A 23,821-nucleotide genomic window follows, 5' to 3' on the forward strand; every position below is an offset into this window, starting at 1 on the left:
GAAACATCTGGCTTCTTTTTACTGGGTCTAGGTTAATTGAAATTGCTCGAAAACTGGATAAAGCTGAGCGTGAGCCTTTGTCAAAATGTGCCTTCTATTTTAAGAAACTTGATAACCCTGGCTATGCAGCAGAAACCTACATGAAGGTTGGTGACCTGAAAGCGTTGGTCCATCTCCACGTGGAGACTCATCGCTGGGAAGAAGTAAGCGTGCCCTTGATGTCTGTGTTTAAAACCACTACTTATTGTCTCTGGCTGCTAGAAAGGGAGACAAATGTCTGCTCCCCCACCACTGTAGTGAAGGGGAGAGGCAGGAAGGGAAGATTCTGTAAATGTGATTCAGAGTATTTAAGGTAATTTTGTATGCTCAGTGTTTGTTTGGTGGCATTTTTGGTTTGTTGTTTTGGTTTGGGGTTTTTTTTTGTTTGTTTGTTTGGTTTTGGTTTTTTAGTTTCCTGGCTGAATATTTGTTGGTCTTGCTTCTGAACACCTTTTTCGCCTGTTGAGTTATAGTTGCCCACTTCCTATGGTAATCCATGGGATGCTTCTAGTCCATCAGAAAGAAGAAATAATTATTATATAATGGGAAATTCTGTTTTGAACTCTATTATTTATAATTTGGACACACCAAAGTGAGAACAGCACACACATAATTTAGACCTGATGAACATGTGCTGTTTTAGTGTGGACGCCGCTCTATAACTGGATTGATGCTTCTGATTAGGTAAAGTCCTAACTTCACTGGCTTTTTGCATAAAAACAGGGGCTTGCCAGTACCACCCACTTCACAGCTGGGGTCACCATTAATTTTGTTCTTGTTTTCTTCACATTAAGTTTTTGATAGGTGTAGTTTCCTAAGAAAATGTTTTCAAAGTGCTGCTGCAACTGACACCCCACCCCCCCCACCCCCAATTATATGGGTGCTTTGCAAAATTGTGTCCTTAGTCCTTTATTGACTAGGTAGCAAGTTTAGAAAGTGAATCTGAACTGCATTTATAGTGTTACTTCAATTTCTTTAGAAGATATATTCAGTAAAAATATTTTTGTCTCTTGCTGTGAAATCTACTAAATTTCCTAGATAATCACTTTCAAGTTTCCCTGTTTCAATAACCAGGCTTCTACTATGCTTAACTTCTTTTGTTGTTGATTGCTTTTTATTTTAAAATACATTAGTTTCATACTGGAAAAAATATGGATTACACTCTCTATTCCGTGTATGTATTTTTATTGTGAATTTACTTAGAGCTAAAGGATTGATCCCATGGAATATTCTAAACCCTTTAACTGTTTAAACCATGCAGTATTCTAAAAATGAATTTTTTATTTACCTCAGGCATTTGCTTTGAGTGAAAAGCATCCTGAATTCAAAGATGATGTCTATGTCCCTTATGCTCAGTGGCTAGCAGAGAATGATAGATTTGAAGAAGCCCAAAAAGGTAAGAATGTCACTGACAGATCACTGGTCAATCAAAATTTACTCCATACTTTTCCAATACAGAATATGCAGTCTCTGCCCTGGAGAGTTTCTTATCAGTGGGATTCAAAACCAAATAGAATCTGTCTTTTCCTACTGGTCTTAAAGTAGCTGGAAGTCTCCTTATTTGATAAGAAAATGTGATGGATCTGTCAAAAACGATGGCATCTAAATACAGGTCCAGATTTTCCATTGCATTGTGTATCTGGGTGTGGCATGTGGCAACAGTATTTGGCATATCATCAGAACTGTCTTTATTAATATTTTTATCACAATAGAATTCAAAATATGGCATCCACCTTATATACCTGAATGGAAAGCATAGTTTTTCCTTACATTTAGGTCATGTTGGGTTTGTACAAGTAAAATTTTCCTGTTTCTTTAAGAATTTTCATATATTTTGTTAGGCTTATAAAATTACCTTTAAAGAGAACTGTCAACCTTCCATCATGTGGACAGGCTTCAAAATTTAATTCATAAACTGTTCCAGGGACAAGGAGATGTTGAAGCAAGCTCCATGTGGAGCCAGCATGTTTTTAGTATGGTTATGCTTCTCAGGTGCAGCTCCATGTGACTGTTGCATCTGCGATTTCCAGAGCCAGCTCAGATCTAAGTGTATAACTGCATTTGCTTATAAGGGCCAAGCTAGTGAACATGCCAGACACAATCTGTCTCCACACAAAAGTAGTTTGGGTGTCTCGGCACCAAACCGTTGAGCACCTGGTTTTAGGGCAGTTTGGTAGTTTGCACATAGAACTCTGTGAATATGGGTATATTGGTCCCAGTTTGTTCCACAAAGCTCTGTGCTGCTGTGGCTCAGCAAATATAAATACCCCAGAACTGGGTGAGCTAGGGATCATTGTGTAGCTGTGTGAGAATTTGGTTATATCTGAGCTAGCTGAATTCAGGAGGCAATTGTGCCGTGGGGTTGGTTTTTTGGGGGGGTTGGGTCGTCCCCCCCGCCCATCCCCATTACCCTATATGAAGACTGTGTTTGCCAAATGCATGTTTACCAGGTGAGAATTCAGGATCTTACTTTATACTGGCTTCTGAGCATCAAATAAAGAAATGCTGTTAATAAATAATAAAAGGATATAGTAAATTCTATACTCTTTCAAAATACTCAGCATTACAAACCAGAGCATTAACTTCAAACATTAATTTATTGTAGTTTTGAATGAAGTTGTGATTTTCAGTGTTTAGGTTGCCATTGTTTGTATAGAGATCTAATCATCATAGCATTTTTGCTCTTTTCTATATTTAAAAAAAAAACAACCAGTGTTGTACAAAATCTATGAGCTCAAAAGCTGCTGAGACAGTGCAAAAGCCACAAAATACCTTCAGGTTCTTCTCATGTTCCATTAGTGTCGCTGCTTTCAAGGAGAAAAATACCAGTGTATAATCCTTTTTATCCTGCCCTGGATAGACTATTTGATATTGGCTGAATAGACTGCTCTTAATTTTAAAACATTAATTTTGGGTAATTGATATAATCGCACTGTAAAATCCTCTTTGTTGGCCTTCTTTGTAGCATTTCACAAGGCTGGCAGGCAGAGTGAAGCTGTAAGAGTGCTGGAGCAGCTAACGCACAATGCTGTGGTTGAAAGCCGATTTAACGATGCAGCCTATTATTATTGGATGCTTTCCATGCAGTGTTTAGATATAGCCCAAGGTAAGTAACTGAGAGGAATTTTGTATTTGTTACTGTCTTGTGCACGTAGACAATTACTGTATTGTGATAGCATTGCTGCAACTCCTTCACTGTTGTGTGGCTTTGGTTTTGTGGTTTTTTTTTTTTTTTTTTTTTGATGCTGTGCATAACTCCGGCTTGTGCTATTTTTGTAGTCCCCCTGGTTTTCCCATGTGGTTATTTAAAACAAATAAGCAAAACAGCAACGTCAGCATGCATAGGCCTCCTTTTGAAATCTGACTGGAATCAAAATCGTGTCTCCTGGGACTATGTATCCTCACGTACCTTCCCACAACACACTTTAATTAGAGAAGCTATTGGAGGGTTAAAGTACTAGTAAATAAAAGATGGTCTTAGAGTGTAAGATAAATCTAGCACCTGAACATAGGTTGGAGAGGTGCTTTACAAATTATTTCTGCCAACAGAGATAAAACTGATTGTTCGTTAGCTATCATCCTTCTTCTGAATGTATTTCAGTGGGAGAGAGGTGGAGCCAGTAGTTACTAGGTGTAATTTAGTCTTAATGAATACAAAAGATTGATAATACTGCCTTTTGCCTGGTGCTACAAGTACCTTTTTTCTTTTTTAGTTCAGCTGATGCATGATAGTGCTGATCTGTTACCATTCAGGTATTTTATAGAGTTGCAAACTTTTCCAGTTGGCTTAGTAGTATATATAATATTTATGAAATAAATGTTTCAAAACTCATTTTATTTGTAAACTCTGAAGTTCTGGGTGAGGTTTCCAGTGATGCACACCTATTATTTTCTACCTTTAACTAAGCTGTAGCCTCTAGCTGTTAAAACCGTTGCCTCAACTGTTTTGTGTTTTACCACGCTTGTTTTAGACCAGAAATTTGCTCAGAAAAATGGCAAGTCTGTGTAACGTGTGGTTTGCACAGGTAGATGGGACACACTTGAACTGGTACATACCTCTTTTGGAAGCGCTGGCGTTAAAATTTTAATATGCTGTTTTCTTCCAACTGAGTCTCATAGACTCATCTTGGAGACTTATACTAATGCCTTTGCCTCCCGCAGAGAATGAACGACAGAAGACTGAAATGTTACAGAAGTTTCATCACTTCCAGCATTTGGCAGAAGTTTACCACGTCTATCACTCTATTCAAAGATACACTGTAAGATACTCACTTTAGAAGTGTATTTATGCTTCCTGAGCATTTTTCTTTAGGGAGTCCAGAAATAACTAGGAATAATTAATGACTTTTCAGGCAATTAAATATTGAGTGTAGATCAGTGATACTGTATAGTAACTTTATTTATGTCTTTATTTTATTATACAGCCTTCTGCTGTACTGTACAAGAACTTCTGTTGTCTTAGTTGCTAAAAACTGCAGTGCAGTTTTAGCAGATCTGTGCTTGTCTCAGTGTGGGTAGAAGATACGACGATGACTGACTTCCCACCCCCAGCCCTTTTTTACTAGCTGTATTGGTTTGGTTCCACAGGCACCTGAGCCTCTGGTCCTACATAGGCTACAGCTGGCTTTTTCTTTAGTCACGGGAAAACAAGATTGAACAGAAGAAGGCACCCTAGCTTAGGGATTCCTGCAATGTGGTGTATGTATCAGTAGTGATGTGTGTGAACTACTCCAAAATATGTGTGTAAACTCCTTCATGAGTGAGGAGCTCCTGCTACTTCCAGCAATTATAGTAATGTTGCTGCCACTGTTGGTCTTTGCTGGTCAGACTACTTCAGACCTTACAGTGGTGGAGACTCTACACTATTGCTGGCCAGTCAGCCCTCATTTTTAAATAGCCTGTTAAAGATTCTGTTTTAGCTACATGGATCTCTCTCATTTTTCTGCATGTAGCAGGCATGAGCTTTGGTGATAAAGACAAGCAAAATCCACTTGCTATATTCTGCCAGCACTTCTTTTTGCAACTGTATGAAAGAAACACAGTACTTGAGATGCCTAGCACTGTGAAGGTTAGTGATATGAGTTGTTGATTTTCCGGCTTAGAAATATGTGTCTGTATTTTTAATACTGCAGGAGGAGCCTTTCAGTTTCCACTTGCCTGAAACCCTCTTCAATATTTCCAGGTTTCTGCTTCACAGCTTAACAAAGGAGACTCCTTTGGGGATCTCAAAAGTGTATCCTTCCAATACAGTACGAAATCTAGAAGTTATCTTGTGAGATACATGAAAGGAATAATTGATGTTGATCCACAGTGCAGAGATCTCCTGCAGGGTATCTTCAGTTTCAGCTGTTGGTTATAGTTAATGGAAACTGACTTTTGTCCCTAAGGAAACAATCAGCATCTTCAAACCATTATGTGTTTAACTGCGCTACCTTTTTTTTTTTTTAATAGTTTTGGAGAGCTGTACAAATCAACTAATGTGTAATTCTCAAACCCACCCACCCAGTCTGGTGTATCACCTTTGTCAGAGAAGCAAGTTCTAGGATACCAGTCACTGCAGCAGGATGTTGGCTCCGAATCTTGACAGTGTTGTTGCAAGGAGACTGAACTGAGACAGGAGGGGGGGTGGGAAACAGGAGCTTTTGCTTCACATGAGGCTTGTGTAGCTGTGTAGTGTCTGTCAGGCTAACATTTGCACAGCTTTGTTAGTGCATATTGCATCTTTGGAGAGTACTTCATAAACGCTCTGTGAACCCTGTGGAAATGCACCTGTCTGTAAAAGATAACAAGAAGGGTCACTGGATGCCACAGGGAGGCCTGATTTTCTTGCTTTCACTTCATTTATGGCTTTGGATGGGATGTTAGCTTTCCTTTTCATAACTTCCTCACTTATAAATGTATAGTCTTTCATAATATGCCTTGGGATCAGTAGCTTTCTAAACAGCAGTTACTGTTATATACTGATGAAAGGGAAAGACAGCCCTTGGTCAATGATGCAGAGCATATGCTTTATTTCCAATAAGATCATGTGTATTTAGTTGGTGTCCGTGGGTTGCTGGTGTAGTAAGATTTTTTTTTTTTTTTTTTTTTTTTTTTTTTTGGCTAGGGAAAAATCCATTCACCCTGAAATTTTGTAAATGGAGTCAGAATATTTAACCAAAGCAATGTTTATGTAGGGTCAGTTCTTTATCTTGTTAGTAATTACCCACAGACATTTTGAGAGTTCTTTCACACTGTTTTTAAATGGAGTTATGTAAATAGATTTCTTTTGTTGAAGCCTGTTTAAAGTACCAGTGTAGGATATGCTTCATTGCACAACTTCTCTGGTTAGAAAGCGTATTGCAGTTTTTCCTAAATGCCATTTGTATTTTTATTCCTTAATTAAGTTATAGCAATACATTATTTGCCCTGGCAAAACAGAGTAAAGCTCTTGGTGCATATAAACTGGCTCGTCATGCCTATGACAAGTTACAGGGACTGCAGATCCCAGCTAGGTTCCAGAAATCAATTGAGCTGGGCAGCCTGACAATCCGATCCAAGCCATTCCATGACAGTGAAGTAAGTTGTGATGTGTTTCATGTTAATCATTAATATGTGGCCTAATCCAAGAATCTGACTTGCTGTATGCACAGAAATATCTGAAATATATTATGCATAGCTCTGTGATATAATTGTATTTCTGCTGGAAACACAGTCCTTTTATTGTTATTCTTCAGGTCAGACTTCCTTTTGCTCCTGAGAACAAATTAAAATCGGTCCTTTCTTTATGGGCAGCTTCCATCCTCCCTCTCCTGTCTTGCATCTACCTTCCTCTCTGCCTATTAATTCTTTCAAGCCTTTTTCTCTCCGATCCACATGCAATTACTCCACAGTCTTTGTCTCTCTCTCCAGCTGGAGGTCACTTTCATTTGTCCCGCTCCTCACACTCCTTCCCTCCTCCCCCTATCCCTTGAATGACCTTCCTTCCTTAAGTCTTATTTTAACACCTTTTCTTCTTTAACTGAAGTCTGACTTTCTGCAGTGCTCTATAAAGCCATGTCTTACGGAGTACTCACTAAAAATAAATTGCATTGTGTGAGTGAACATGCACCTGGCCACCTGAAATAATAGAAATACAATCTTAAGAACTGCCTAAAATAACTGTGCTCTTGAAAAGAAGAGAGATGAATTAATTGGAGAACTTGAATTTGACCAAACTTTAGAGCAAAAAAACTTCGCTTTGGTAACCTTCTCTTCGACTTCTTTTGTCACGGTGTATTTGATGCAGAATCCTGCTTCTGTTACTGCAAAGGCAAGGTGAAAATTTAATTGTTAGAATGGTGAGGACAGCTATTTTTAATGTGAAAACTTGCTATTTTATTAAAAAGGGAAAGCATTTTCAGATGTTAAAGGATCTGATTTCACAGCAGTATTTCTCCAGATTAGCGCTGATGTAATATCAGTGGTGTAAACCAAAGGAGCCCATATTTAATTGAAAACAAAGAGTTCAGGATGTGCTGGTCTGTTTAAGATTACCGTGCTCTGTATGTGTTTTTGCAGGAGCTTGTGCCCTTGTGTTATAGGTGCTCTACCAACAACCCTTTGCTGAATAACTTGGGGAACGTGTGCATTAACTGCAGACAACCTTTCGTCTTCTCTGCTTCCTCCTATGGTGCGTTGAAATATCACATTTCGTTGTGCTTTTCAAGTAGATAAATGTTAACTGAACAGAGTAGGTTAGTACTTAATTTGTTCTCTCTGCAACGTTATTTGGACAAACAAATCTTTCCTTTTAATGTTGTTAGATTTGACTAAGTTAACTTCTTGTCCCAGGGATAGTTGGATTTCATTGCAAGATAGCAGCAGCAGCAGTAAAGCATTGCTTTGTTATGAGGCACCAAACGTATAAAGCGTTTCATTAACCCAGATGCAATCCTTTGAGAAGTTGAGGCATTTTTGGTTTATTTTAATTTTATTTTATTTAACTTGCTTCATGAGGACATGTGGGCAGAACACCACCGTCATAGAAGCCGAGGGTGTTCATTTCTTAAGGGGCACAGTATCTTCTAGGAGGCATTTTCTGAGTTCTTGCAGGTCAAATGCTCCTTGCTTTTCACACCCCTTTAGAAGTACTGCATCTGGTTGAGTTCTATTTGGAAGATGGCATCACAGATGAAGAAGCTGTAGCTCTCATTGATCTTGAAGCTCCAAGATTGAATAAAAGAGAGAATAAATGGCAAGAGATGATGAGTGACCGTATCCTTTTGATTAAAATTGGTTTCCGGTCCTTTTCTTAGGGAAAAAAACAATGATTTTGAGTTTATCCCCTGCCCCCCCCCCCTTAGGTTTAAAATTTTCTTTTTGTCATATGACTGATGTGAGTACAATTCCATCATGTTACCTTTTCAAGTTAGTATAACAACCAAAGTGATACAATTGCATCATGTTACCTTTTCAAGTTAGTATAACAACCAAAGTGATGTTTTAACTAAACCTAATATTTTCGTAAAGCTTTTTCGTCAGAAAAAATTGTTTCTAATCATGTAAAATATTTCTTTTTAACAATGGAACATCATGCTTTACCTATTCTGTTTTTAGCTGCTTTCTGTAAAGAAGGGGGGGGGAATCTGAAGTGCATTATTCACTTCCAATAACGGCTTGCTTAAGAGGCTGCTGTCTCTTAGCCAAGGGAAACCAGCATGGACTTTCTTCATAAGCATTCCTGTTGGAACCTGTTTTGTAATGCTTTGGCATCCAGAGCTCCCAGTTGCTGTGGAGGCCATATAATATTAGGTGTGGAGTAATGCACAAGAAAACACAATCTCTGACTAAAGCTGCTCAACATGTAATTTAAATAGGTTGTTTCATTTGCTTTTTGTCATCTGGCAGAAGGGGGCAGAGAGGGAAGGAAGGCAGAGCTGATGTCATACTTGGTTGTGGTCAGTTTTGCCATTCTACAGCAGCTGCAATGATAAATTTCCCCAGTCACTGTGAATCACAGCAAGCCCTTCTCTAGTACTTTCTATAACAATCTAGGCACTGTAGCAGTTTGAGAATACTCTGACCCCTTGGAGCAACAAGGATACCAGTCCTGCTGGTATGCTTTCATATTTATTCTGTGAGTCCGAGCTACTGTGAGGACAGCTAGTTTTATAGGAACTCTGTTTCTTCCTTAAGAAATGCATTTAGATGCACAGAGTTTGAGGCTTGATGACAATACAGATATTATTGAAGATGATGATCCCTTTACAGCGAAACTGAGCTTTGAGGTAAGAGCCTTACCGGTATCTTCCAGTTGTTTCTTTCTTGCTACTGACATAAATGAATAGAAAATTTTAACTTGCAATCCATGCTGTTCTTCTGGTGTGAATGTGTTACAAAGACTACCACAAGAGAGATACAAAGCAGGGGACTGGAAGAGAGGGATGGAACTTGAGAGGGGAAGGGATTTACTGGTTAACTCCTCTCTTTAAACAAAACCAAACCAAACCCCAACCCACACCCACCCCACCCCCCAAAAAAGAAAAAAACAAACAAAAAACCCAACAAAGATCTTAAAGTAAACATTCCTGGAATTTCATTTTATCATCATAAAATGATACAATGGGGCTGTTCCCCAGGGTATTTCTGTGTCTAGGCAGTATACCTATAAAACAGTTGTTACTGTGAGGTTTTAATAAAGGCTGTGGGCATGGGTGTTATTTACAAGGAATTGTGTTAAAATGAATAATGGAAGCTCACTGAAACCAAGTTAGAGATGTGGCTGGATGCTGCTGTCGCTGAAGGTATTGATAAAACTGAGGGTGAGTTTGGTGGAACTAGACTCAGGCCAATTCTATATTAGCTTTTTCTACTGCATTTTACTTTGCTTCTTACAAAGTATTAATCCTTGAAGGGCTTTGTAGTTGGTAACAGTAATTCTTTCTAAACCTGCTCTCCTGCAGCAAGGAGGCTCAGAATTTGTTCCAGTGATTGTGAATCGTGCTGTTCTCCAGTCAATGAGCCGGAGGGACGTCTTGATTAAACGCTGGCCAAAGCCACTGCGGTGGCAGTACTACCGTTCCCTGCTACCAGATGCCTCCATTACCATGTGTCCATCATGTTTTCAGGTAGTGTTTTCATGGAGAGGTTTAAAAACAAAACAAAACAAAAAACCCTACTGAGCACCCTATGCCTGAAACAATTCTACTCATTGAAACTCATACTTTAAAATGTATTCAACAAATTCCTGAATGATGTAGAGACAGAGAAAGCGATGAAAGCCAAAAAATAAGCTGTGTGGTGCACAGAGGAACAGCTGCCTTCTGAAAACTTTGAGGTAGCCGAATTTGAGAAGTTGCACTGACAGCAAGCCAGAGCCTCTCGAGCAAACCTTGGCTGAACAGCAAATGCTGATTTGTATTTATTTCTTTTTGCTCTGCCCCTCTGACTTTCAGCCTGGTCTAGCAGGGAAAATCAGTCAGTAACTAAGTTAGCTTGTGGTTCAGTCCCTCTCCTTCCCCTCTCAGGAATGGCTTTTTGAAATACTGGAATTCAGTCACGTTTGCTTACACAGAAACTGTCTAATTTTTGTCCTTCCTTCTGCAAAAGTAATTAATTGGTTTGTGCCTTTTCAGCAACATTGGCAGTGGTCTGTGAAATCTTGCTGCTCTATTTCAGGTTATAGCTCTCTCAAGCGGTTGAAAGTAAGAGGACTAATTCTCTTGTAATGGTAGCTTCAGAATGTCTCTGCCACAGAGAAGCTGTTGAGCTCAGTTTGCATTTTCTTTGAGCTAGTCACAGGCTAACTTGTCCCTAAATCTGTTCCTAATTAACAGATGTTTCACACAGAAGACTATGAGCTTCTCATACTCCAGCATAATTGTTGTCCGTTCTGTCGACGGAGAATAGATGAGTCAAACCAATGAAGAAAAACAATCTTATACCTCAACTGACAGACTTCCCTATTGGCTTGGCAAAACACTCCTTAGATTCATAGAGTTTTCCTAACAACTTGGTTAAGTCATCTTGTTCCATTTTGTACATAAGAGTGGAACTGAGTTGAAGAAATGTAACTATTTTTTTTAAATGAAAATGTCTGTTGTTTGTGAATGTCCTCTACATTTCCCAGGCAAGCAGCTGAAGTGCCACAGATTCTTACAGGAATGTTTCTAAGGTCAAGTTCAGCCTTGAAGTAATCGTTGTTTTTATTGCAACTTGTGTTAGGACTTGATTTGCTCCTTAATATGTACCCGTTATTGACAGATCTTCAAATAAATGGGACTATTTTTCACTCCTTTTTGTCTTGGAATTTGCTATAATGCTGCTGCTGCTTCTGAGCTTGTATGTTGGTTTGTTTTTTTTTTTTCTATTCCATTTAGGCAAGAACAGCATTAGAGTTTAGAGCTCTTCAAGTGTGATCTTAAGAGTTACACTGATCTTGGCATCGAGGAACATCTCACAGCCACACCAAGTGGAGAGGGGTCGAAGCTTTTAATCTGTATAGAATTCACCCTTGTTAAAACGCAAAATGCCAGGTTGTGCATGGAAGTATGCGTTTCATGCTAACCAAGCTGCCCAGACATAAGTACCTCAACTGCCCACTGTCGCATGTGTAATCCTAATAACAGTAGCCTGACATCATCTGGTGTGAAATGCCCCTTTGGCCAGCTGTCCTCGCTCTGTCCCCTCGGCACTTCTTGCCCACCTCGGGCCTATTGCTGGGGGGCACAGAGTGGGGGCGGGGGGGGGGGGAACCTCAGTGCTGTGCAAGCACTGCTCAGCTATAGCTACAACCCTGGTGTGTTATCAACACTGGCTTAGACACAAATCCAAAACACAGCACCACATGGCTGCTGTGAGTAAAGTTAACTCCATCCCAGCCTGCCATCGTACTCCCGGGTAGTTGAGTCTCCTGAGGATGATCACTGAGTAGTTCTCTGACAGCGGGAGAATTTATGTAGGCAACCAGCTGGGCTGGATTTGAGCTGGGAAGCAATAGGTCTCTTGACTTTAATCCAGTATAAATTGTGCCCATGTTACCATGAGTTCTATTGTTGTTATGACATCCCGTCTGTCACAGCCTCCCTTTGTTTTGAGTGGGAAATTATATTTTACTTTACTGTCTTAAGCTATTGGCTGAGGTGGTTGGATGCTGGTAGAGCAGCTACCGTGTAAACAGCACTTTGCCTGTGAGACTGGTGATGTCTCTGTGTCTGCTTGAGTTCCTCTTGCAAGTAACACTGCAATGGCACTGCAGGGTTTCTGAGTCCCTCAATGGTTCCTGACCAAGTTTGCTTAATTTACCACTTCAAAAACATTCTGTTCTAATTATCACTCATCTGCTTTTTGACTCATCTGTCACTGTTTGCAATGAAGACTTTGCGATTGACATGGATAAACAATGCTGTTTGAGATGTGAGCCAGAATGGAATTCGGCTTGTTCTCCCAGAACTGAGCTGGATTTGCAGAGCTTGTGGGAATGAAAAATGATAAAAATAAATAGACAGGGTTTGCCATGACACAGAAACAAAATGGATCAAGCAAGGAAGCTTCTTTTTTTTTTTTTAAAAAAAAAAGAACTATCTGAATACAGTCTTGGTTTGAAAAGTGTATTGGGCTTTTCCGGGCAAAAACATGCTCGACATATCTCATACCTTGTGAAGATGGTCTCATTCCAGACTGCCCTGCGCCATTGAAACTCTCAGGTAACTTCACGACAAGGAGTCCCTGCACGTACAAGAAGTCCCACCACGGCGCTTTTGTCTGAAGTCATTGCGAGTGGTTGACCAACCGTTTTCTTCCATTTGCCCTGTTCTACTTCATTACTGCTTGCCCGTCCCACTGCTGTACTCCCGTGGTGACGCATGCCAGGCCCTAAGCTGCTAACCTCAGCAGTGGCTTCTTACATCAGAGCTTAAGGTGGCATATTTGTGTATTGGGAAGATAAACCTTTAATCCTTCTTGTATGCCCAGGTACAACTATGGACAGCTGCATTTGCAATTAGATAGTGACACTGCTCTGGCCTTGGCAACACATGTGAAAAGTTAATTGAGAGGGACTTAAGATGAGTGGAGTGTGTGTGAGGACGTGATATTTTCACGTTAACTTGAAGGAAGACCTTTGGGACTGTCCAGAGCGATCGTGGCCTGCCTTTGGTTACAGCCAGCCAGGTCTTCCTTTGTCCATGGTGCCAGCACTTTAGCCCTTGTAGACCTTCTCCACTTAGACCAAGCTGGGAAACCTTCACTCTCTTCTTTAAAGAGAGTACAGAGCTTTGTGCTTTTTGCCTTTAAACTTTTTGCATGTGCTAAATTAACCCACGAGGAACACTGGTAAAAACTAGGGCAGGACTGAAAGAAGTTTATTAAGGCCAAGAGGGCATGAGCTTTTGCCCACCTTGCACTGGTGAGCTCCAGCAGCTGTGGCACATCCCCCTGTGCTGGATGAGGCACTCACAGTCACCCACTCCTCTGCTCCTGGCTGCAGGGAATGCTCAGCTCAGGCCCCCGGCTGCAGCCCGAACAGCAAGGGGAGGTGCTCAGGTCCCCTCCAGCCTCTGTCCCCTACCAAGGGACAGAGTCCTTACCTAGCCTCCGTGGGGGAACCAGCTGGTACCTGCATGCCAGCTGGAATGTTATTGACTGCTAACGAGAAAGGGGATAAACAGTGGGTGGAAAAAAAGAGAAGAGATGGGGAAAATAGCTTTGGAGCTTAAAAGATTAATCACGATGGTGTGAACTGTAAGGAATCACCCTCTGCAGAAGAGAGATCCTCTGCGGTTGGCTTCATTGTGCTTACTCTGCTGTACATGTTGTCCCATTGCCTCTGAAAAATTAAGACAAGACAAGGTCTAACTCAGTTGCTGGTTGGCACAAAGAGCATTTCAAGCACAGTGGAGTGCATTGGGTGGGGAGGCAGAGAGACACGGAGGACATGGGAGGCTCCAGCGATGCCTTCCCCTGTGGAATCTGATGATTCTACAAGGTTTTGGGGAGACTGAAGATGTCTGTCAACCAGCATATGAAGTTGAGTGTTGGCTTCAGCTGAGAACCTCCCTTCAGTGCCCTTGTCCAGCAGCCTTCTCCGCACCAGTGCGGAATGATACCTGTCCAGGACAGATGGACTAGGTTATTTATTGGGTGTTACCAATGTAATTGGTGTGACCCAAACCACATACAAAGCCAGGCACAGAGGAGACAGTACAACTGAAAACCTGCCAGTAGCGTCAGCATTTCACTGTGGTGTTCAAACCTCCCCAGCCAAATCCTGTAGCAGAAAAAGAGGTGGCTGAGAGCATGTGGGAGAAGGGTTGGTGATGCTCGTGCTGCCTGAGAGCACCCTTCTGCAGCCTCCCACAGGGAATGGCAGTGATGGTGGGGATGGCTCTCCAGTGGGGACTAGCTGGTGTCGTGGACCCGCTTTCCCCTTGTAAGAATGGGCCTGGGACACCCCTCTATCACTGATGGACCACACCACACCTGCCCAGCCCAGCCACCATCTGCAGCCCCTAAACCCACAGTCATGGGGTTTTGAACCACAAACTTCCCTCCTGTTAGCAGGGGACAGAAAGGAGCTTCTGTCCGTTGGCGAGAGCCGAAAGCTCAGCCTGGGAGCCTTGAGAAAGTGTGGCCAAGAGAAGTATCCCCGTCTGCCTTGGCTTTCCCTGGCCTCCTCCACCTGGCAACCCAATGGTTATGCCTCCCATTCCCGGTGGGCATGCAGAGAGAGTGCCTCCCATTCTCTCTGTGGGCAAACTGAGGCATTTCACACAGACGGGCAGCGCACCCCTGAGTGCCCAGGGAGGGTGGACTGGTGAGCTGTGGATGTCCAGCTCTGGATTGTGGGGTCCAAAGACTGCCATGGGTGCAGGGTCCATCCCAAACCCTTGCTCCCTGGGGAGCACAGCCATGCTGAGGAGTGAGGCTGTGCGAGTGGAGCTGCTGTCTGGTTTGGGCCCCCCCAAATAAAAGGTGCGGTGCGGAGCTATCTCTTTATACACGACCATGAGCTGTGGTCTCCAACAATGACAGTGCGGGCCAGAAACAGGTGTCACCTTAATACCTTCCCAGGAAAGCCAATTACCCCTGGATGATTATGATTAATAATTCTCTAAGCCCTAATTGCGCTGACACCAATGCCTGGAGCTTACCCCAGGGGGCACTTTATAAGGGGCGCCCTGCAGAGGTGAGTGTAGCCACTTCTCCTCGGGGTGACGGCAAAGGCTGAGAGGTGGCGGGAGCCCCACTTCAGAGGCGATTCCCCTGCACTCAAAAAACACCCCTGAGTAAGAGCAAAAGGCACCTCACGAACCACAACCATGAACGGGACAGAAGGCCAAGACTTCTATGTCCCCATGTCCAACAAGACCGGGGTGGTGCGGAGCCCCTTCGAGTACCCCCAGTACTACCTGGCTGAGCCCTGGAAGTTCTCGGCGCTGGCTGCCTACATGTTCATGCTGATCCTGCTTGGCTTCCCCGTCAATTTCCTCACGCTGTACGTCACCATCCAGCACAAGAAGCTCCGGACGCCTCTAAACTATATCCTTCTGAACCTGGCAGTTGCAGACCTCTTCATGGTCTTTGGAGGCTTCACGACCACCATGTACACTTCAATGAATGGGTACTTTGTCTTTGGAGTAACAGGGTGCTACATCGAAGGCTTCTTTGCTACGCTGGGTGGTAAGTTTTCCAAATATTCAAAAATCTGCCAGGAATTGCCCCAGATTTTAGGAGGGGGAGGGATGACGGCCAGATGACCTTGGAAAAACATGGTATCTGGAAGGTCCTTGGTCTGCTGCTGATGTGGGCTGAGGCAGCTGCAGTGTTTCAGGGTGGGAGGTGAAGAAAGTGACAAATTACTTTTTTTTTTTTTTTTGACCTTATTTTGGTAGCCACCTGCTCAATATCCTGAGAACAACAGTGCAGCAATGAAAAGCAACCAGTAGCAGATTTTGCAGTTGCTGGATTTGCACATCTTTTTGGCTTGCTTTCTGACTTGAGAGATGACAAATTTGTTCTTCCTGTTTCGTGGGGCTGAGTCTGTCATTCGCTCTGATGCGGTGTATGGTGGCGCAGCCTGGCAAAGCTGGCTCTCCTCCCCGTGCCAGCCAGGCTTTGACCGAAACAGATGTCAAATAAAAATTGTGTCTCTAAAAATGCCCTCCTCTGTTCAGCTCAACCTTCAGCCACAGGCAACTGCTTTACTGGTTTGGTCTTTGTGGCACAAGTTTCCTGGGAAGCTGTGGGTAGCGAGGGGAAATCCTGGGATGATGGACACTTGCTGCATCTCAGAGTGGGACTGTAGGCTTGCAGATGCAGGTGCTGTCCGGGATGAGTGGTAGGATCCAGCTATGGATCTCAAAATACAGCAGCAAAGTGGTTACTGTGGGTCAGCAGTGCAGTGAGGAGGTGTCTTCTCATGCCTTCCTACAGCATCTGCACTTGGCCTTTGTTCATCTCTCTTTCCAAACCCTTGGTGGAGATTTACCTGCTGCCAGGGGTCTTCCTTGGAAACAACAGTCCAAGGAGGCCTCGTGCTGCCATCAGTGCGTTTTTCTCCTCCTGTTGCTCAAAGTCCCTGTGTCCCCATCCCTCTCTCTCCCTGGTGCAGGTGAAATTGCTCTCTGGTCGCTGGTTGTCCTGGCTGTCGAAAGATATGTAGTGGTCTGCAAGCCCATGAGCAACTTCCGCTTCGGGGAGAACCATGCCATCATGGGTGTTGCCTTCTCCTGGATCATGGCCTTGGCGTGCGCAGCTCCCCCGCTGTTTGGCTGGTCCAGGTAGGGAGGGCGCTGTGCCCGGCGCCTGGGGTTGCGGGAGCCTGGCTGGCGGCAACTCGCCCGTGGCTTCCAGCTGGTCTCCTCTGCTTGGCGCTGACCTGCCTGGCTCACCTTGCAGGTACATCCCCGAGGGCATGCAGTGCTCATGCGGGATCGACTATTACACTCTGAAGCCAGAGATCAACAACGAATCTTTCGTCATCTACATGTTTGTGGTTCACTTCATGATCCCGCTGACAGTCATTTTCTTCTGCTATGGGAACCTGGTTTGCACTGTCAAGGAGGTGGGTACCTGCCAGTGGTGGTGGACTGGGGCCCACCCCCGTCCCCAGTGCTGGGAAGGGGCCCACGCCAGGCTCCAGACTGGTGACAGAAAGGGCCCTCGGGGGGCCAGGCTGGCCCTCCATGAAGGGGGAAATATCAAACTCCAGATGTGCGGCTCAACTACCCCAAGCCCTGACCCCGCGTCCCATGCCGGCGCAGCCCTCCCCAGCTCCATCACGTTTCCATTCCCTTCTGCCCGCAGGCTGCCGCCCAGCAGCAGGAGTCTGCCACCACCCAGAAGGCAGAGAAGGAAGTGACCCGCATGGTCATCATCATGGTCATCGCCTTCCTGATCTGCTGGGTCCCCTATGCCAGCGTTGCTTTCTACATCTTCACCAACCAGGGGTCGGACTTTGGTCCCATCTTCATGACCATCCCGGCTTTCTTTGCCAAGAGCTCCGCCATCTACAATCCTGTGATTTACATTGTAATGAACAAACAGGTAACTGGCAGGATGCCAGGAGATCTCCTTTTTTGTGTTTCGCTTTGTAACAGCTTGCAGAGAGTTACAGCACTTTGAGGTACCTGTGAGCTGGGAGAGGAGTTTGTTTCCAGGTGATCTTGTTCTGGCATGCAGGAGAGTGACTGTGCAGCTCATCCTTGGTGTTGCACAAATCTCATAAATGCAAGCCCATCCCATCTGAAATGACCCAGGTGGAGGTCATGGTCCTCACCCATGGCTTGGTGGAGGAGCTGGGACTGCGTCGGTGCGGGCTCCCTGTGGCAGGCAGGGCGGGAAGCAGGCGGGGCTGGCAGCAGGCAGCTGGGAAGGAGACTCCTGTGCTGTAGTGGTGGGGGCTTCCCAGCAGCTTTGCCGGGCTCAGAGGCAGACCCACAGCCGGAGCTGCCTGAGATCCGCCTGCCTCACCCCAGGCTTCCCTCTCTTCCAGTTCCGTAACTGTATGATCACAACCCTCTGCTGTGGCAAGAACCCACTGGGCGATGAGGACACGTCTGCTGGCAAGACAGAGACCTCCTCCGTCTCCACCAGCCAGGTCTCTCCTGCGTAAGCCCCGCTGGAGCGGCCAGTCCTCGGGGTGCGTGTCGCCACCCCGGGAACACGAACCTGGCCCCGCCGCTGCCACTGCCTGCCCCCGCTTCACCACGGCCACAGCCCCGCAGGGCAGGATCCTCTCTCCTGGCACTAGGAACCCTGGGAACAAGGCTGTAAATGTGTACACACGTTTTCTAATTAAAATGCAAAGGCTTAGCTATTCCACTGGCGTAAATCCGTGCTTTTCTGTTGACTTGCTGAGAGCTCATGCCCCCCTGCTCCGAGCACAGACCCTTGGGTCTGACGCCCCCGCCACGCCTGCATACCCTGTGCCACCACGCACGAGCCCCAGCCTGCGGCGGAGCCACCCTCGCCTCCCTTGCCCCACCTCGACAGCCCGGCAGGGGCTGGGACACATCCCTGCCTTTGCCACCGTGGGGGCTGGAGCTGGGGCCACCTCCCAGCTCTGCCACTGGAGATGGTGCCTGGCTGGTGCCACTCAGCCACTTGGCCCTGCCGCACTCCGGCTGCCCGGGGGCAAGTCTGACTGCTGTGAGGTGCCCTCAGCCCTGCCAGGTCCTCCCAGCTCCAGCCCTGCCCCACCTCCAGCACCTCAGAAGCCCTGGGAGGCACTGTGACCCCTCCAGGGGGGATGGGACGGGGCACCCGTGCACATGGGCCCCTCCATGCTGCAGAGGTGATGGTTGCGGATCCTGCCCAGCAAGCAGGCAGCATGGAGGGGACCTGGCGGCATGGCATGGCACAGCACAGCATGGCACAGCCATGTGCGGCCGCAATTGGATGTGCTCAGGGAGGGCTCGGTGCTTGCTCCTGCAGGCACCCAGCGCAGCAACATGCACACGGTGTTTGCACCCTCAGCAGCAGCCCCACTTGATGTCCCCCCAGGAGGAAGCACTCCCTCTCCGTAGTACTGCTGCCATTCCTCCTTAGGCATCTTCGGGCCCCCTGTGGCCTGGGGCCATGCCCTGAGACACTCATCTCCCCGTCCTCCCGCGCACCTCCCCGTTTCAGCTGTAATCAGTTTGGCATCAGCCCAAGTAGGAGGTTTTGGCCACTGCTTGTGCTTTTGAGGATTGATCGGTGCATTGCTAAGCTTCCCTCCCTGCTGTAGCAGGCAAGACATGGGAGCATATGGCTCAGAGACGTCGACATATGTTTTAAGCACTACAAGATGGCATATTGCAATTGTAGCAGTGTTCTTCATTTTTATTTTTAGCTCAGTTATACAAATAAGATGTTTTTCTCGCTGTTCAGTGTTATCAACATTTGAAACTATTTTTGTACATTATTATCCTCTCTGATTTCTAATCCTATGCAGCTTTGCAAGGTCTAATAGGGAACATATAGAACCCATGCAAGTTAAACCTTTAATAAAGAGCAATTTGCAAGTACAATTCTCTCATTATTTTTTTTTATCGATACTTCTGCATATTCAGTGAAATCTAAAGATTAGAGGTTTATGAATAATTCAGTGTTTAGGCTGATGTCTGATTCATGTACTTCAAATCTGGGAGCTGGTTTTGGAGGGAAGAGGAGGAAGGATTTGGTGTTTATTTGCTCTCTGCGAGGCTGTGCTCCACGGGAGCCGTGTGATGCTTGGCACTGCAGCTTTCCCGCCCACGCCGGACCGGCCCCAGCACACGCTGGAGATGTCCTGGCCCGAGCCCACAGGCTGTCACCCCACGCGATTCCCAGCCCTGCGGCTGCTGCTGGTGGTGGTAGAGGCAAGAGAGGGTTTGGGACACTCAGGCAGGTGCCGGAGGCATCATGGAGCTGCCAGAGAGGTGATGGCTGGATCCAGGAGGAGGAGATGGTTGGAAGAGATGCACCCATGTCTGCTGTGGTGCCAGCCCGTGCAGCCCTTCAGTGTCCCCACTGGCCCCTTCCTGGGGAATTTGGAAGCAGACTGGTCTGGGGGGAGCCGGGCATGCGGGGCATAGGCATAGGTGCCTCTCCTGGCTCCTTGCTCCAGTCCTGGCTTCTGCTGGCACCTTGGTCCTCTGCCAGGATCTCGCCCCTGGGCTCTGCAGGTGGGCGCAGACCTTGACGAAGGTCTTTCTGGGCAGCACTTTGCATGTACATTGGCATGGTAACATCTGCCAAGTTGGGCCGTGAACCAGCCCTGCTGTCACGTAATCCCAGCCCTTCCTCAGGCTTGCAGCTCGCCCACGGCTTTGACAGACGATGTGTACGAAAGCCCCATGACTCTCACGTACAGAGGAAGGGACTGACGCGGTGCACTGTGGAGAGACACAGTGGTCCCCAAGGTGGGGACATCCGCGCTGTTCCTGCACCAAAGAGCAGTTGGTGAATTACTCAGGCTGGCCTCGTGAGCCCAGGCAGAACAGAAAGTAGCATAAATATCCGACCCCACTGGCACAGCGGGGAAGGTGTCCACAGGATCACAGGAGGACTTATTTTTAACACAGACATGCCACAGAAGTGCCCTGGGCACCTCAGGGACCCCAGACGGCTGAGGGCTCAGCTCACACCTGGCCCATGGGATGATGCTGTCCTCAGCATGGGGCGGTTGCTGCGCCAGGAGTTGGCACAGAGGGGACATGGAGGGGCTGCCCACGTGTGGGGCTGGGAGCTCTCTCCCCGAGCATGGTGGGATTCGGCAGGCAGGGGGTCCTGCTCATGAGTGCACACCTAGGGCTACTGTGGGAGAATCACTCCTCCTGCCTTTGCTGGCCAGCAAAGCAGCTCTCCATTTTCTTCCTCTTGTTTGTGGGATTGTTTTTCCCCTCCCGTTATCAGGCTCCCCTGGCAGTGCAGCCCCCCGCTTCCCAGTGGGGCTGTCCCAGGTGAAGGGAGCTGGTATGTCACATCAGTGCACCAGGAACGGGTCCCATGCAGGTCCCACGCCGTGGGCCGCCTCCCCATCCGCCCCACAGCAAGTGCCGTCAGCAAGGTTCAGTCCCAGCACCCCGCCACCCACCAAGCAGCAGGCAGGTGCCTTTCCCCTGCGTGTTCACGTCGATCACCCTGCGAACCCCCTGTCTCTCGGCCCCTCTCCAAATCCTCTGCTCGGACGTACCCCTTCTCCCTCCAGCCCCTCGCAAAGCTTTGGCAAAAGGCACTCGGCTTCCCAGCCACCTGCTCCCACCAGGGTGGCAACCAGAGCAATTAGCAGCTGCTAACCAGCCCCTGTAGTTAGGGTGCTAATCAGATAAATTAGCTGGAAGTGAACTGAGCTTGTGAGTAGGGGCAGCGGTACTGTGAGCAGAGCTGGGACTGTCTGGGCCCAGAGCTTTAGGCTGGTGTGCACGTGCTGCCATGGAGCCTCAACCAGGTAAGGGGTTTGCCAGTTGCCGTGGGGCTGGGACTCTGGTGGCTGCGGTCCCTGTGAGGCTGCGGGGATAAACCAGGTTGTGGCTGCTCGGCTTCTAGAGGGGCTTTGCAGCCCTCAAGGGGTGTGAGTGCCTTGGGCTGGATCCAAGTCCTAAGAGGTGCCTCTTGCCTCTCCCAGCAGCCGAAGCTGCCAGCACAGCCCGGCTCCCAGGTCTGCTGGCCCGAGGCCGGCGGCCACCACACCCCCCCACCCTGCACATGGTCATTGAGGCGCTGCGGGCCCAGGATGAGAAGAAGGGCACCTCTGTCATTGCCATCAAGCAGTTCATCCTGGCCAAGTACCCCACTGTGGACCCCATCCGCCTCAAGTACCTGCTGAAGCGGGCGCTGAGCAAGGGGCTGAGCTGTGGGGACCTGGTGCGGCCCCGCAACTCCTCCGCCATGGGGGCCACCGGCCGCTTCAAGGTGAGCAGGGGGCTGCCTGCCCTGAAGCGGCGGGGCTGGGGGCTGAGGTGCTGCCTGACCCCACTTTCACCCCTCTCTTATCCCCAGTTAGCCCCTGAGAAGCTGCGGCACAAGCAGCCACCGGGCCAGGCGGATCCTGACAGAGGAGAGGTCCCAAAGCCAGGATGGAAAGGGACCGCCAAGCCCCCCCGGGCCCCTGCGGCGGGTGCGCGACAGCAAGGTAAAGGGCTAGTGGTGCCATGAGCCACCCCAGGGCTGCTCTGACCCCATGGAGAGGCCCCTGCTTGGGCTCATCCACTGCCCCTTCTCCCACAGGCGCTGTGGAGGAGAAGCCGACAGCGGTGAAGCGGAAGCCGAGGGCAAAGCCCATAGATGTGAGTAGGGCCCAGGGGTGAGGCTGGGTGGCTCGTGGCAGGGCAGCAGCCTGAGGTGCTCTCTCCCCTCCAGGCCCGGCTGCCAGCGGCAGCGAAGCCCAGGAGCAATGGAATGAAGACCCTGCAGGCTGCCAGCCGCCCCCGTGCCCCTGGCAAAGGGCGTTCAGGGCCCCCTGCGGCTCCGGCTGCTGAGGGTGCAGGAGGGGGCGATGGTGGCAGCCCTGTGGGTGCTGGGGCAAAGGGGTCCCGAAAGGCCCCAGTGGGAAAGAGCAAGGGGAAGGCACCCAAGGGGGTACAGCAAGATGCCCCCAAGGCGAAGCAGGGTCAAGGCAAGGCGAGGAAGCCCCGGGCAGCCCTAGGAGCCGGCCAGGGGGAGGCTGGGCTGCGGAAGGCAGCCCCAGCAGGCAGGAAGGCTCAGTAAGGGGAACTGGGTGGCCCTGCTCCCTGTGGGAGCCCAGCCCTGCTTCCAGCTGGGCCCAGGCCCTCAGGGTCTGGGTCAGTTTTAGTCCCCAGGACAGGTTTTAATTCTGTGTTCACCTCCTGTTAATAAAGCTGCTGCACTCCACTCATGGAATGGCATGACTGCTGCCCTGCTTGTGGGTCTCTGCCCCTGTACTCCCATCTCCCAGTGACAAAATCCCCCAGCTCTTGTCCTGTGTGGCATGGGGGTGAGCTGGTGCTGCAGGCAGCTGCCTCTGCCATGCCTGCTCTCGTGGAGGGGTGCCCTCTGTGTCCCCAGCCGCTGGCTGCAGCGGCACACCTGGCAGCCAGCAGGGCCAGGCTTTGGGGGCAGTGTCAGTGCAGGCTGGTGGTGATGGGCCAGGCAGGGGGCCCTGGGACCCATGGGACACAGCATGGTAACACCCCTGGGCACTGTGAAGCTCGGACTTGGCCAGTCCTGCTGGGGTGGAGCCATGGTGCCTGCAGCCTCAGTGTGGGGTAGGTGTCCGGCCCTCTGCCCTCCTGGCTGCCCTTGTGCTAATGCCTGGCTGAGCTGGGATTACAGGAGTGCTGGGGCAGCAGGTCTGGGCGCATGCCATGGGCAAGGGTCCCCAGCACCAGGGGGAACTGCCTGTGCTCTAAGAGGAAGATAGAAGTGTTTTAGGGCTCAAAAAAAAGTTTGGGGTGTTTGCTGTAGATTGCAGCATTACTCATCCTCTTGTTATCTATATCTGTACAGTGCCCACTTCTAAACCTGTCTTGCTAGCTCCTGTGGGTCAACATATGAACACTTTCATTTAATAGCTTTAAATGCCTGAATTTCTCTTGCTCTGCACAGAACAGAGCCATTCTGAAGGTCAGCCTGATAATGCAAAGGGTTACAGTCCTCCTGGGCAGGAAAAAATAAGTGGAAGTAAAACTCTCTTCCTAAAGAGGATTTTGCTAATCTTCAGCTGGCCTTGCCAATGCCCTCCAAGGCTCCTGGCCTTGCTTTGGGGCTTAAGCAAGAGCTGAGCAAACTAACTTCTCTTTAAACTTCAGCCTTGGCCATGTTGATCCATCTTAATGGAGCCAAAACTTGTCGTTTCCCCCCCCCCCCCCCCCCCGGACATAACTGAGTAGAGCTCACC

General features: G+C 47.7%; 3 protein-coding genes across 13 annotated transcripts in view; all 3 read left to right on the forward strand.

Annotated features, from left to right (window-relative positions):
• The window catches only part of IFT122 (intraflagellar transport 122), a 33,994-nt gene extending 22,704 nt beyond the window's left edge, over window positions 1-11,290 (forward strand). For 6 of the 11 annotated variants that reach the window (XM_087743378.1, XM_087743369.1, XM_087743373.1 and 3 more), the window contains 11 exons: window positions 32-203; window positions 1,333-1,435; window positions 3,005-3,145; window positions 4,201-4,298; window positions 5,172-5,272; window positions 6,432-6,597; window positions 7,579-7,690; window positions 8,146-8,274; window positions 9,208-9,287; window positions 9,963-10,127; window positions 10,836-11,290. In XM_087743378.1, the coding sequence (XP_087599504.1) occupies window positions 32-203; window positions 1,333-1,435; window positions 3,005-3,145; window positions 4,201-4,298; window positions 5,172-5,272; window positions 6,432-6,597; window positions 7,579-7,690; window positions 8,146-8,274; window positions 9,208-9,287; window positions 9,963-10,127; window positions 10,836-10,925 (1,357 nt within the window). In that variant the 3' untranslated portion in view covers window positions 10,926-11,290. Of the gene's footprint in view, window positions 1-31; window positions 204-1,332; window positions 1,436-3,004; window positions 3,146-4,200; window positions 4,299-4,626; window positions 4,930-5,171; window positions 5,273-6,431; window positions 6,598-7,578; window positions 7,691-8,145; window positions 8,275-9,207; window positions 9,288-9,962; window positions 10,128-10,835 lie in introns of those variants that run through there. The other 5 variants (XM_087743374.1, XM_087743372.1, XR_015701276.1 and 2 more) reach the window with 5 other exon arrangements.
• A 492-nt stretch (window positions 11,291-11,782) lies between these two features.
• On the forward strand, window positions 11,783-18,674 carry RHO (rhodopsin). The gene is made up of 5 exons (XM_009469932.2): window positions 11,783-15,678; window positions 16,610-16,778; window positions 16,897-17,062; window positions 17,305-17,544; window positions 17,993-18,674. Exons 1-5 carry the CDS (start codon window positions 15,318-15,320, stop codon window positions 18,110-18,112), a joined length of 1,056 nt encoding a protein of 351 aa, XP_009468207.1. The 5' UTR covers window positions 11,783-15,317; the 3' UTR covers window positions 18,113-18,674.
• Window positions 18,675-21,321: 2,647 nt separating this feature from the next.
• Window positions 21,322-22,815, forward strand: H1-8 (H1.8 linker histone). Its single transcript, XM_087744661.1, has 5 exons — window positions 21,322-21,412; window positions 21,590-21,876; window positions 21,964-22,096; window positions 22,192-22,250; window positions 22,324-22,815. Exons 1-5 carry the CDS (start codon window positions 21,397-21,399, stop codon window positions 22,669-22,671), a joined length of 843 nt encoding a protein of 280 aa, XP_087600787.1. The 5' UTR covers window positions 21,322-21,396; the 3' UTR covers window positions 22,672-22,815.
• Window positions 22,816-23,821: the final 1,006 nt, after the last annotated feature.

Source organism: Nipponia nippon, unplaced genomic scaffold (genome assembly GCF_047370975.1).
Source record: "Nipponia nippon isolate SJK-2023a ecotype South Korea unplaced genomic scaffold, ASM4737097v1 scaffold_9, whole genome shotgun sequence".
Classification (NCBI taxonomy): domain Eukaryota; kingdom Metazoa; phylum Chordata; class Aves; order Pelecaniformes; family Threskiornithidae; genus Nipponia; species Nipponia nippon.